The sequence below is a fragment of the Leuresthes tenuis genome, unplaced genomic scaffold (genome assembly GCF_036924035.1).
Source record: "Leuresthes tenuis unplaced genomic scaffold, fLeuTen1.0.hap1 SCAF_11, whole genome shotgun sequence".
Classification (NCBI taxonomy): Eukaryota; Metazoa; Chordata; class Actinopteri; order Atheriniformes; family Atherinopsidae; genus Leuresthes; species Leuresthes tenuis.
In genome coordinates this window covers 12850566-12865436 of record NW_027325365.1, presented here as the reverse complement: position 1 = coordinate 12865436, position 14871 = coordinate 12850566, and the positions used below count along the sequence as shown (strand labels likewise).

The 14871-nt window shown below is 40.5% G+C and overlaps 1 protein-coding gene across 2 annotated transcripts in view; it reads right to left on the bottom strand.

Moving 5' to 3' along the window:
- kdrl (kinase insert domain receptor like) overlaps positions 1 to 12968 on the bottom strand; it is a 42259-nt gene extending 29291 nt beyond the window's left edge. Inside the window, exons 1-8 of one of the 2 annotated variants that reach the window (XM_072395509.1) lie at positions 12448 to 12968; positions 6151 to 6238; positions 5048 to 5259; positions 2750 to 2877; positions 1548 to 1707; positions 1319 to 1455; positions 1062 to 1233; positions 812 to 938 (exon numbers count right to left, since the gene is read on the bottom strand). In XM_072395509.1, the coding sequence (XP_072251610.1) occupies positions 812 to 938; positions 1062 to 1233; positions 1319 to 1455; positions 1548 to 1707; positions 2750 to 2877; positions 5048 to 5259; positions 6151 to 6238; positions 12448 to 12511 (1088 nt within the window). In that variant the 5' untranslated portion in view covers positions 12512 to 12968. The remainder of the gene's footprint in view (positions 1 to 811; positions 939 to 1061; positions 1234 to 1318; positions 1456 to 1547; positions 1708 to 2749; positions 2878 to 5047; positions 5260 to 6150; positions 6239 to 12447) is intronic. The other variant, XM_072395510.1, reaches the window with a different exon arrangement.
- Between the last annotated feature and the right edge of the window lie 1903 nt (positions 12969 to 14871).

The window sequence follows — 14871 nt, the reverse complement described above, 5'->3', positions numbered from 1 at the left end:
ATCTCAAAATCTTGCTACTAGTCAAATCCTACTGCAAACTGTGACTCATTAATCAACCATTATAAAAAATAAGTTGAAATTCAGCTTTATGCCCTTAAAGGCTTCTCACATCAAGAAAATAAATATAATGATAGCATAGTGAGCGTCCATACTGCTGGGTGATAACAACTCGTGAGCAGTGATGCCAACCATGTGCTACTCCTGCCCAAGAATGGATCACTGACCTACTACTAAGAGACTAAGCTCTTTTCTGAGAACAAATTTGTTCTTTTCATATGTTCGTGTGAGTCAGCATCAGTTTGATGACCCTATTAATGCCAGACGCAGCTTGGCAGTGTGTCACAGGTGATTTGATACTTTTTTCTGTGTATGGTTTTCTGCCTTATACCATGTTCATTTTAATAAGTGTTAAGCCAAGACTGGGGGACTTTTAGGGGCAAAGTATTTTCTCACACCGCTGAATTAGAATATTTCCAACCACCTTTTTGCAGTTATAGCTTTATTTTTGGTGAGGACAGCCCTTTATACTTCTGGATTTTGACATTAATCAGAGTGAATGAGCTAGAAAATTAAATGCGTTTTTACACGTTTTTCATTGTGTTATTTTGTCAATCACAGAAGTTGTGGTGGCGGTTACGTGTATAATATTGATAGAAGTCATACAAATAAATAAAACTGGCCTATATAAAGTAGCTACACATCAGCATTCATTAGTGAAAAAACAAAGGCTGAGATGAGCATCACTTATGCTAATAGCATCTCATAATCACTTAATACACTTTATTTATCGTTTCTGTAACCATTTACACACCATGCTTTCACGTCTGGTTGTGGCAGAGCGATGATCTTGGGGTCAAACAGAAGCTCCTTTTCACCTTCATTGACGATCACTTTACCAGGACGGTTAGGCTTATAGTTGATGTGGAGGAAAGGCTCCTCTGCAACACAACATTTATGATAAAGATCATGGAATCAATGCCAAAAGAAAAGTGACGTACAGTGGTTATAAGTACATCATTGCAGTATTACCCCCCGCAATAAAACGTTCAATGTGTGCTCACCATAAACAATGACTTTTGCTGAAGCACTCTTGTGTGTTGTTGGTTCAACCTCAGCCTTGCATCGATACACTCCCTTCTCCTCCATGGTAACATTTACCAACACCAAAGAGCTGCTCATCACAAGAGCCCTAGCAGGTTTTGGTATACTTTTCTCTGTGTGGTGTCGACTATCCTAAAGACAAAAACAATACCATAAACACCACTGCCATGTTCTCTGTTGATCCCATTAAATGGCCAATATGAAACACGGAACTGACCCTTCTCCTTGGAAACTCCCAGGTGAAGTTGATTCTTCCGTTATAGGTGGTCACACCACTACAGTTGAGGACAACGTTGTCCCCGACCAAAACTTTAACTCGTTCTGGGGTGACCGTCACATTTTTGAGAGAAAGTGCTGAAAAATGAAGATAAATATAAAGAACCAGATAAATCATCACAATGATTGATTTTTAAATTAGTACATTTAAAAAGAAAAACAAGACTCACTCTGTCTCTGAGGGATGTAAATTGACTGGAACTGACGCCCGCTGACCACAGTGTTACAGGTGAGCAGGGAGTACATCGTGAAGGGACCATAGGGAATCCTGAAGCCCACCTTTGGATCCCATACCATTTCTTTATTGATCTTCTCTGATGAATGCATGTTCTGCAGTGATAAAGGCAAAGCCGATAAATTTCAACAACACTTAAGTTGTGACGTCCATTAAAGATCACTGAACCATTCAGACTGAGGACGAAGGCACTCAACCTGATTTAATATGTAACTCCTGCCTAAATGGGCTCACCTGGGGACAAGGCATCTGTTAAAGTGGATGTCTAATTAATTTTTATTGTTTCATGGAGTGTGACTCCTGCAATCATTTATGCAATGGAGAACACAAGTTTGTGGACTTGGAAAGGGATGTACGTGCCTGCTGTTGTTTATTCCCATGTCAGGAGTTTTGGCTGGGAGAAGAGGCAAGGGGAAGAGAAGGAAGGAAGGAGAGCAGGAAGGAGGAGTGCCATAGATTTACTAATAGCAGGAAGGTCGCACAGCTCCAATATGTGCAGTCAGTGTGTGTTGTGTATGTTCACTGTGGGCACAGTGATACACATTTAAATATGAAACACAGAAAGGACAAAGACAGGTTCTCTGTGGTTGGCATGGGAAGTTTTTGCAGGATCGCATGGTGGACTCTTCATGCTAAAATGGTATCTATTGTTTCCTGTGAATGGACACGCTGTGTGATGTTTTTCTCTGCATTTCCTGATGTTTGTACGAGATGTGGGACTAAATTTAGTCCGAGAAACTATTCTGAGAGAGGCACTCCTGGAGCACCTTCCTGCTCTTACAGGAAGCAGACACGATGACTCCCTGAGCTTCCCTCAGGAAAGCCACTGTCCCCACTCTACCTCTGAGTGTCAGAGAGCTTTAAACACAAAGGGTGTGAGAACTACTGAGATGCCATACGCACACAATTGAAACACTTTTTCATTCTTCCAAAGATGTCAAGTAAGGATACACTGCTGTGATATAAGTAACTTTGTTTACTTAGAAAAAACGCTGTGTGATTTTCCTTAAAAAGTGCACGTCCAGTGAGGTCTACGGAGTTTTGTGCATTACTGTGTACAGTTGAATAAAACAATTTTCCCCACACGAGGAAGGCATGTGCAGAAGGTGCAAAATGACTGTCTTTGTGAGGTCTTACCCCTGTAAGGTTTACAACCGCATGAGGTGACGATGTTCGGCAGGGGATCACGAGGCTGGTCTCGTGCCTGTAGATGCCCAGAATGTAAGGTGTTGGATACCAAGGCTCCACAAATGGTTGCTCAGGATCTGAGGGATGATATAAGTCTCCTAAATAAATGACATCTACAAGACATGCCAGACAAAACCTGCATTTCAAAGCACATGTGCCCCATTGTATTTTGTTCTTAGGGATTCAATATATTTTGTAGCAAATTTACAGCTGTCAGAAAGAGGGAGACGTAGTTCTGGTTAGTTGTGTCTGAAAATAATAATATGGTCGGTCACGTGAGTTTGTTCAGTTTATCAAGAAACAGCTGGCATGTCACAAAATCTAAATCTGTGCCAAGTCAGGCATTATTCTCTCAAATGTGCATCTAGTCCAAAAAAAGGTGTGCACAAAAACAGCAATAATAACCTCGAAGACTCCTCGAAAGCTCCCCTCCACCACCCCAAAGATCAGCGGGGGTACGGACTGAACTGAACAAGAGCAATGTCAGGGCATTCAACTCAAAGATCAATTCACTTTAGCCAGATAAGGCAGGCGGACCAGAAGGAGCTATAAGGTTAACCCCTACTGAGAAGCAAGGCATCAAAAGACAACTGTGGGAACTTCAACGCCTACACAAACAGTCTGCGATTGGTGTGAGGTCAAGCATTAGTGGTGTGATGAAGGGACTATTATCTGAAAAGAGTGTGGATCATAATCTAATAAACAGCTGAGGGCCTTTGAAAAGACTGTGCTAGACTAAACACAGGCACAGAGGTCCAAGAAAACTGGGAATCACATTCCCAGAGCAACAGGAGAGGAAATGAAGAGTATCCCGCTTAATGCGATAGTTGTTTGCTGGACCAATATCTAAGAATTTTTGTTTGTATGAACTGTGTTAAAGTAGTAAAAACAAATCGTTTAAATGTCCTTAAGTTTAAATTAGCCCTTCTTACAAGATCAGCACAGTCTCCATTTGAATGACACTGTAACTGTAACTGGTGCAATATGACGTTTTAGGGAAGACTTAGGAAAACAGTAGCTGAAGCAGGAAATCAGTCAATGGCCAGAGTTTCCTGTGCAATCAAGCTCACCCTTTAACCTCGAGAAGAAACCACAGCGCTACAGAAACTACTTCCTTTCTGCGTCTCTCTCATTGAGATGGAGACCTGTGGCACTTCAGTCTGGAAGCCAGTAAAGTCAGATTTCTGCACATATTGTGCTGTGGGCACACAGAGCATGGAGCACAACAGCAAATTCATTATTGACATTCCTGTCATCACCTTCTTTTTTGCCTATTCTTAAGCACTACCTGTTGTCTTGATGAAAGTTCATTTTCTCCTTTTTGTTTTTGCAGGAAATACCAGATTGCTCATTGCCTGTTTGTGGGTTTTGTTTAACATCAGCCCCTCAAATTGGGGCATAAGATGATAATCAGTCTTTTTGTCTTTTATACAACAAGTCTTCCATGACTTTCGACAAAAGTTTATCCATTTAAGATAAGATTTAAAGTTTATAAACCAGTTCCACTTCGGTTCTTTTCATGCTGAAGAATGACTTGCGATTCTGGACTAGGAAAATCTTGAGTGTGATAAATCTAAGAAGGCTGCATGCCTTTCTTACTTTGATGTGTTTCTCACTATAATCTGTACAGTCTGGAATCGTTACACCCTTTTACATTTTTCCGTTTTTGCCGCCTTTGACCTGAAGTTATACATTTGAAATTAGAAATTTGCGTGGCTTGCATTATTTGGTCAACGGAACATACCGACCACTTTGACGGTGCAACGTGTTTTTAATCGTGAAACAAACAATAAATAAAACTTAAACTTGAGCAACCACAACAGTTTCCTAAACCCAGGATCAATACTTAGTAGATCCCCGTTTTGCAACAGTTGCAGCTGCAAAACTCTTAGGGTATGTCTCTGTGAGTTTGTCACATATAGCCTCTCTATATTTCTTCCCAATCCTCATGACAAAACTGCTTCACCTCCTTCAAACTGGATGCTTTCTGTCGATGTGAAGCAGTTTTTTTAAACGTATCACAGATATTCTATTCAATTTAGGCAAAGTAAAGTTCAGTTTTAGTCTAATTTGTTCAGCTTAAACTGACCCTGTAGGACAATCTCAGTTACCTTTTGACTCTTTGTTACTTGCCTTTTGTGTAAATACTTTACATCAATTCACAAAACAGAAATAATACCAGTGGGTGAAAATAACTTTCCAGGTCGCTTCCAGTACCCCGTGTGAGGATTGCTTCGCAGGTCTCACCTTGGACAAAGACGTACGTTGAGGTGGTATGGTCTGAACTGTCTTTGGAGTATTTGCAGGTGTACCTCCCAGTGTCATTGGCTCTCAGGTGTGTGACTGTTAGTTTACTGCAATGAGAGTGACGTCTGGAATGACAGTTCTCCACCTTCACCTCCTCTGAGGAGAGCAGCCGTTGGGCATTGCCAAGTGTCCAGTGCAAGGCGCTATGACCTCTGATAGAAGACAACGAGAGACAGAAAAATAATTATCAAAAACTTGAAGTGATAATATTTATCCATTCTCTGTGCATAAACACCGCAGAGCTTGGGTCTATTTTTAGGAAAAGTGTCACAGCTGGTAAGTGGCCTTACAAGACTTTCAGCTCAGGATGACAGCGGCTGCTTCCACACTTGGGAATTTCTAGCCTGATGTTCATTCTTAGTTTATTTGGAGTTAATCTCGAGTCATCCGATACCTTGAACTTTCACATGGGAACATGCTTCTCTTGAAAGATGTGCTCTGCTAACACATTCTTTCCACCCAGAATCCATTTAAAAACTCTCATTAAAGAGATCCCAGAGGAACATCAAACATGTCTTGCATACCACTGCCTTTGACTGCAGAATTCTGGGTCAACCAACCTCCAGTTCTCAGCCAGTGACAGAAAACAACACAGCACTCTACGGCCCAAACGTCTTAGCATTTTGGCCTTTTAGGGAAACATTATATTAGATAGACACGAGTTCTTGTGCATTCTTTGCAGGCCTGCAAAATGATGCAAGACCCTAAATTCTTTGTAAATGTGACTGCAACATATTTGGGTTCCATCACTCCTAAAGGAAATGTCAAGAAACAGATAAATGCAGACCACCATGGCTGGTTCTTATCAAGGATTGTCCCTGCTTCTTAGCGGCCTGAGAACCTGGCCTTTCTGGCTTGCAGCGACACCAGAGTCTACACTTAAAAGCAGCAGTCACTGTTCAGAAACTCTAAAAACCTTTCATAAACTTGTTTAATTATCACAAAAACTAGGTGACGTTGTAACTCGGTACTTGAGTAGGTTTACTGATTTGCAGTCAAGCACCGATTGGCTGTGACATAAGGAGGTGTGTTAGGGTACATACCTGCAAGTTAGATGTAACGAGTCATTCTTATGAAGAATGAGTGTATCGTTTGAGGGCTGCATTTTTAGCTCTCTCTCCAAAAGTCCTGCTGAAAAACACACGCATGCACACACACACACACAAACACACACATACACACAATGGACAATTAATGAGATAATTCAACAAACCAGCACATTTACAGCCTTTTTTTAATGGTGTGTGTAAGTCATTATCACACTAAACAGAATGCAAAGCACAGTTGGAAATTCTCATGAATCACTTGCTGTGCAGTTCGGCCATTGCCTCTAATGCAAGCAATCGCCCACTGCATGTGCACTGGGGGTGTTTCCGGCGCTGGAGGGCAGGTTGTTGAATGGGCAGTGATCTGGGATGAGCAGCAAGAACAACAGAGTAAAGGTGGGAAGAGGAAGGGAGGAAGGAGTCTTTGCATGTGTTTCCTCACTCTTTCTCCTGCAGCGGGTACACCTTTCCTCTAGTTCTGAAACAGCAATTTTTTTTTTTTATCTAAAAGTGACCTTGCACGCTAAAAAACATTCTCACAGTGTCACAAAGCAACATAAGAGGCTGTAATGTTTGATTCAAAGGTGGCCTCTCTTTGGTGCTCAGCCAACCAAATCTGTTGAGAGGTCTCTCTAACGCCGATGAACATAGGAAGCACTGTGTGATTCTCCCTGCTCTCCAGGAGATGTCACGGTCCCATAAGCGATTTCCTTCTTTTCACAAAGATCCCTGAACAACTTGTTATTGCTGTCAAAAAAGCAATCCTATTAACTCTGCGTTCCTTTCCTTTGGGGAAACATTTATTTGTAGCATATTTTCAAGAAAAACAACAGAGTTATGAAGGCTAGACATCTATTAGCACATATACATGCACACCCACCTCGAAAACTAACACAAGCACGCCTGCATTTACAAATACAAGCCCACACACACAGAAAAGTGCTCAGTCACACAAAGGCATGGTATTTGTCTATTATTCGGAACAGCTGTTGTGCTAAGAATGAGCCGATGCTGCCAGTGTTGGCAGTGGTACTCAATATCCACTTCCTTACAAAATATTACAACATCATTGTTTTATTGTCCAAGGTTAAGTAGAGGAGGAGGGTTGTGGTTCACATGCTTTCATATTCTTATTGCACACGCTTTTGGCTGTAAATGAGATGAATATAAATCAAGGTGCTTGGTTCTCAACCTAATAACTATCTGTTGTTTGTTTGTTGGTCTCTAACTGTCCATCCATTTCTCTTAACAGCCCTGTAATTAGCCTTTTTCTGGCCTCACATCAGCAACTTGGCAGGAAGTTTAAGTAAATGATTTGCTAGAATTGACTGTAATGAATTAAACTGAGTTGACTGGTGAAGTACGATTTATTATTTCTGCGTGTTCAACATGGCATTTCATTTAGAAATGCGCTGACACTAATAAATGTGGGGAGCATCTATTTGAATATACAACACCAAAAACTCCTCTTAAACTTAGTCAGTTTCTGCCCTCTCCTCCCCAGTAATGCACTAAAGATGGATGAATCAGCAGGGGCCCCAGCAGCCCATTAAAAAGAGACAAGAGAGAAAAAAACCCATCTTGTCGTTGTCTCCTATTAGACCCTCAAAACTCCCACCTGCCTCAGTGCCTGTCCAGCACTGACCCCAGGAAGCATCCCAAGTCTTAACCCCCTGTAACAGCTGTGTGCTGCATTCCTCCAGCACATCAGATGAAAAATGCCAGAAATTGTGCTTATTGTGTTCAAAGAGCCCCCAAAGCTGGTTCTCATTAAGAGCCATTAAAAAGAGGACAGGCATGGAACAAACAGTGTGAGGGAGGGAGAGGATGAGGGTTTTTCACAATGGGGTCTCGAGCCAGTCACACAGGGTACAAGTCGACTAAGATTAGACCAGGATCACAGTGTATGTCCTCTCTTGGCACTGATTAAGGGAAGTGGCACAGGACATAGTGTTTCAAAAAACATCTGTGGTAGGTTCACTATCACTCAGGAAATATGGATAAACATGACAGACTGTTTTGGATTCCACTATTGACTCTACAATATTGTGAAATGTTTGTGGAGAACAAAATGCTTAAATATTTAAAAAAGAGCAGCCAGGAAATGACGAAAACCTTCAGCAGTGCGATGGGAAATTCCAACAAATATAAAGGCTCATGAATATCATTCAAGTTGTTCTTTACTGTCACATAATGAGAAAAAAGACAAAGGATGTGGTGTACTATGATATGGTGATGTTGTGAGCACAACTATAATTGAAAAAAAAGCTTTGGTGGTTAGCAGATTTGTTTCAATAACTTATCATTTTGGACTGATTTACAGCCCTTTGTATTGCTACCTCTGATCCAATAATAGGCTTTATAGACTAATGATATACACATGTAATGAACAAAGGCAACAATAAAATGCTTGACATTAGGAATTAAAGTGGAGTGAAAAATAAAGAGCATTAATCAAACTCTTACACAGACATGTAAAATATGAACAAGAATAAAGAATCTGCGAGAAAATGGAAATGGAAACAAGTTGGTGCAGTTGTTGGCAACATGTCACCACCCGTTACTACCTGTTACTACCAGCAGCTCATGACTGATGTTGCATAATAAAAATGACTATTACTGTATGAGATGACTGTACTGTCATTGAATCAAAAAGGAAACCCCAAGTCACAACCCTTCAAGTGCAGGGAATAATGTGCGGAATTCCCTTCTCTTCTGCAGAAAATACACTTTGTCTCCCTGTACTTCCCGTCCTGTCATGAGACAGCATAACTGTCCTCAGTCAGGTGGGAGAAAATCTTTTTTGGGGGATGTTAGGGCAAAAGTAACAATACTAGAAAACTTCAGAGCCCCTTGTCTAACCTTGCCACTTGATTCTTTGCACTTGTGTGACAACAAATGACATTGAGAGAGCAGAGAGTTTAACAAAGGAGTGTATGAGTCATTTTCACTGTTGTGTGACCATGGCGAAAGCTACGAAACAGCAGCAAATATAGCCACCACAGAGTCGTGCTTTATGAAAGAGGGCCAAGGGACAGTATGCAACCAGTTCATCACCTTCATAGTCTGATTATTATAAAGCAGTTCAACACAATACACACTCATTTAAAAATGACATCACTGGTAAGGTCAAAATAATAATTTCAACATGCTAATGCTCTTTTACACGTTAGGTAACTAAACTAAAAAGTACAGCTTGACTCATATCAACTACATCTGAGTTTATAACCTTAAAAAGTGGAATCTCTTCCAACAATACAATGGTTGCATCCTGCATCCTGTTTTGAAACAGCTTCATTTCACGGTAATCTGATTTTTGGTTGAACTTCTTAAATTGAAATGTAAGACAAATTTTACTAAAGGCACAACATTCCACTATAGATATCTGACAAGACGTGGGGCCACCTGTCAGAATAACAGGCAGCTACCACTGCTCTGGCTGTGCTATGTGTCCAGGAGTATTCTCTTACAGTCCTTCTTAAAAACCCTTCACTTTGCCAACTGCAAGGTTAAGACAACAGTTACGAAGAGTGCCTTTTTTATTAGCTGTATATTAGCCTTTGGAGATTTGAAGGCAAAATGCCCCAGACTCCTCTTAAAAAAGCAAAATAAAGGAACATCTGGCCATGATGGGTGGCCATTATAGGTTATAAAAAGTCAAGTAGAGCCAACAAACAGAAATCTCCTGCATGAGACTCCTAAAAGGTAAACCCAGAGGATTCCAAGTCCATAACGCCTGATTAAGACAGGTAGGCAGACAGAAGCCCCTTGAAATTGAAAATCTCATGCAGGGTTTAATGAAAATATATTGCTGGCTTAAGACAGACCTGTCTGGTATGGAACAGACGCTGCAATAATCGTATAAGAACAACTGCACAATGCAATTTGTAAAGGAGAATATCCCAGTGTGAGGGGGGTGATTTTACTGCCTCACTGGTAAGTCTCACAACTCAGGTGAGTGTGTGTATGTGTGGATCTTATGCAGCCCACATGGACTCAGACAAACCGCAAGCGAGCAGTGAGCCCCCCACTTCACTTGGCTGACCTCTCATCAGTCCCATATTACAGCCCTTCTCATGTGTCCACGCAGGAAAGACGAAATGACTCCAGAACAAATTAGACACAACATCAACCCGCTCTGATACAAAGACCGTCTAGGTTGTGGGAGACTAAATGGTCGACTGGCAGAAAGTAGTGAGGAGAAAAAGAGGAAATTCAATCATGATGCATAAAAGAAAAGGCTTCCAGTTTCCATTTACGCATCTCCATCATTATTACTTGTATCAAGATACACTTTAACTCAATTGTGTTTTCCAAAATTTGGGCATATGCCCTAAAATGTCACTGACACAAAGAATGAAACTCTCCACCTAAACCCAAAGAATTCTCATAAGTCTTCAACAAAAGATATTACTTAAAGTTACCACTTTAATATCTGTCTACACACTTAATACATACGCCTAACTGAATCAGTATTATTGTCTGCATCACATCACTGTTGATGTAGAGAAGTCTTAAAGTCATTAACTTTAACTATTACACAGAGGTGCATGATATATTTACTCTGAGCAGTTCTGCCTGAAATGGTGTCATAAGGTCACAAAATTACTTGAGCTGTGGCCATTTTTGAATGAGAAGCAGCTAAAAATGAGCAAATTACCACATTAGCCTAAGGATGAACCTGTATGGATCCTTTATGATAGATTTACATTTTCCCCTCTCATCCACGTAATTGAACAGTAACAGTGCTTTGGAGTACAAACATATGGGTATTTCAAAAGTTGCCCTCGCCAGAAAAGTGACTGAATATATCAACACATCAACGAATCCAATGCAATGAAATTAAAACCAACAAAATAAACACGACAAAATTTCAGAAAACACAATCAGATCAAGACTCCAAATTTACGCAAAGAACAGCTTTAAAAAACTTGTTAAATTAAAACTTTTTCTGAAAAATTGCTTTCCGAATGTTTGTTTTTTTGTTATTCTGCTGCTTGAAATCTTGATTGATTTTCAGAAAACTTGTGTTTTCTGCAACACATTCTCATTGTGCCTTTTCAGAGAGAATCTGTTACACATCTAAGCATAAACAGCCAGGCTGATGTCAATCAGTAACTAATGGCTCTAGCAGTCAGTGGCTCCTTTGCAAAAACAATACCCCGCTTTCCTCCTTGCCATTGTCTTACGCATGAAGTTTGACATAGCTGCAAATTAAGCACAAGAAGATCCAGGAAGAAATCTTTGCTCAGGTAGCGTGTCACGTTTCTGTGACCTTTACTCGCCAGAACAATTCCAGGCTGCCTCTTGTCCCTGCATCCGCTTCCTCCTTGCGTCTTTCCCACGCATTGTGTGTGGACAGTGAAGGAAATCTACTCAGAAACACTGCAAACAAAGCTAAATACGCTGAGCGTGTGTATGAGTGTGTGTGTGTGTGTGTGTGTGTGTGGAGGATAGAATGTGAACAGGGTTTCCTTTGTTTGGATGGGCTGTTTATTTGGAGATGGTGAGGAAGCCTTGGTGTGTATCTCAGTGGCAGACTCGACCTGGCACAAGGTGGAGGAACATCCACGTTTTCTACTCTGTCCTGTTTCTGAGGAGTGACACTGAAAACAATGAAGTCGACTTTGCTGTCAGAAGAAACATGCACTCTACTCCCAAAATGTTTAATCCTGCTCACTCACAGACAACAATTGCTGGAACAAACTTTCTTTTCATAACACACAAGAAAGTGCTGATTTACAAAAAGTCTAAGAAAACAGATCAAAACTCCCACAATGAAATCATCAACTCAAACATTACCTGTTAGGGTCAAAAGATTTTTTTTTTTTAAACTTAACAATCATACAAGTTCAGAGGGACAAGACTACCTCTAGCGGTTCGTGTGAGAGCTGCAGATCCAGTAAGAGCCTGTCCCAAAAGTTGATGCGTGATGTTTTTAAAAGTGGCAAATGCATTCTCTATCTGTAACTAGGATCAAACAGAAACTGCCCCCCACCCCACCCCCAAAAAAAGAAAGAGGGGGAAAAAAGAAAGGTCATATCATGGTTACAACACAATTACACACAGCAGGAGCCAATTTACCATTTACCATTAGGGGAATAAAATATGTCTCTTCCAGCGCTTCTTATTAAAACACAGGCATAAAGCAGATGTATTTTAAGACAACATGTAGTCAGGCATTCATTGAAAAGAATTGAAGTTTAACTATGCGGTGTTAAAATGAGAGCAACACACGTATAAAACTCGTCCGCGCGTAAATAACTGGCTTCATATGCGTAATTGACCTCTTACCAGTTGTGAGGGACGAGCAGCAGAAGATGACAACGGCCAATTTGAGGCAGCCGGATGAGATCATCCTGTTAACTTAACCAAAATCCAAACCGTGTGTTAAAAATGATGAGATAAAGTCCCCGATGGAGGCTTTTAAATTCCGGACGAGTGCTAACAGTCTCTTCTCAAAGCAAGTATACGACAGAGTCTAATTTGTCTTTTTAAAGTACGTTGGGTAAGTCCACAAAGCCTTCAGGTGTACACGGACAAAGCAGCAGTGATTCTGTCGTATCCCATGACGCTTTCGCGGGGGAGCTCTCCTGCGCAGCTGGGTAGTCCAACGCCAGATCCCGCGATGAGCAGACGGATGTACCGATGTATCAGCGGGGCAGGTGCAGCAAAATTGTGAGAGAAATTCAATGGTTGATTCAATCTAAAAAGTTTAGCGAGTGGTTTGTCAGATCCACATCGGTGCTTGGGAAATCTCACAAAGGAAAGATCAATCAGCGCTTTACTTTCATGCGCGCCTTGGACACTTCTCCTCCTCCTTTTCGCCTCAGCTCAGCACTTAACGTGACACACGTTTTATGGAGACACAGAGGAAGGGCGCAACGTCACTCTGTTGGGGTGGACACAGTGTAAAGAGCAGTCCAATTGATGAAAAATGACAATGGATATGTCTGTAAATGAAGTGTCTTGTTAACTAATACGTTGGTGACAGAACTGTTGAAATACAGGCCTCTATTTAACATTGAAATAAACTGCGCGCTAAAAGCCACTGAGACCAAGGGATCGCGAAAGACTGCATATAATCAAAATTGTATGTACAGATTAAAATACAAAGAATCCGTTATCAGTACAAATTACATTTGATGTGTAATTAGATTAAGGCGGAATTTTTAACACGCCCAATGGAATTTAAAGATAAATGCAAAAAATAACAATTACCACACAAAATAGTCCCCTTTGCACTCATTTGACTAGAAAAAAAGTTGACGTTTTGGTCAAAAAGACCTCCTTCTGTCCACAACTAAATGATCTAACATGTGGACGATGTCCACATTTAATTTATAGCACAAGCACCTACAACTCTTTTAAATGATGATGGAAAATGAATGATTTCAAACTTGAGATTCCACTCATACATGACACAAGTTCAATAATATGTCTCTGGGGTTCCATAACTGTAAACAAACAACACATAGCAACAACTAAAAAGTAGTCAACAGAAACATGACAATAACGCCACCATGCAGCTGTAATTGGATTTAACCAATTTCGAAATGCTGAATATGTTCCATACCTGTCCTCTCAGGTTGACGGGTTTCTAAATGTGAAAACTAGTATGTTGTTTAATGAGAATTTATGCTTAGTTAAGTGTTCGCTGCTTTTCAGTTACAATGAAAATGAGATGAGTAGACGCTGCACAACACATGCACACTTTTTTGTTTGTGTCACTGCTGTTGGTTCAAATAGAAGAAGAAAAAGAACATGCATAGAGCTCAAGGTTTTGTGGCTGAGTTAATTTATTTAGAGTGAATGCTATATCTTTTTTTTTTTTTAAGAAATCCAAAATGTTTGGCCTTATATGCAACTCATTATATAGAGAGAGCTAATTTGACACTACTGCTATAATTATGGTATAATGACGGATATGATGGCTTGATTACAATCAATATGTCTTAATCTATGGTCAGTGAATAGATTTATAATTGCAAACTTTATATTAAACTACAAAGCAGATCAATAAACTATCTCATGGTCGTGTACCTAACTGACCTCTCTGTGTAACTCAATCAACCTTCTGTGTGGCTGAGGTCAAAGGTAGCTGCAGTAATCTCGTCTAAAGAGGAAAAACAATTAAAAATCAAACAGTTCCTGTGATATCGGCCCACATCTATCTGCCCGAGTGTTTAGGATAAACATTGGCTTGACTTATTTTTATCTTCAGCAACAGGATACACTGCTTTTTATATAAATGTAAATAATCCTCTTTTGTCCAGCAGGACCCTGCAGTGTGTGGATGTGCTGCAGACTGTTTTCTTTTATCACTACAACAATTACTATGCTGCTGTGGGTCATAGTAGCAGGCACTTAAAATGAGAACATCCTGCCTTCACCTTTCCGCCCACATCAGGTCTCACCAGCTTCCATTTTGGAGACTTGATGGAGGTGGATGAGTCTCAGCACAAGAAAGAGGAGATGAGCAACTCCACTCTCCCGTCCCCGTAGAAGGAATAATTATGATATGACTTGTGAGAACATGGGAAACGATTCATAGCATAACAGCATTGGGAGTCTTTTTTGCTTTCTGGGAATTTGAGACCAAAATGTCACAGCTCAAGAATCTATAGATGTCTAACCCACAACAGTTTCATTAGATGTTTACTGATGAAATCACCCAAGGAAATCTTTGTCCATATTTGGGTAGTTAAAAAGGGACTA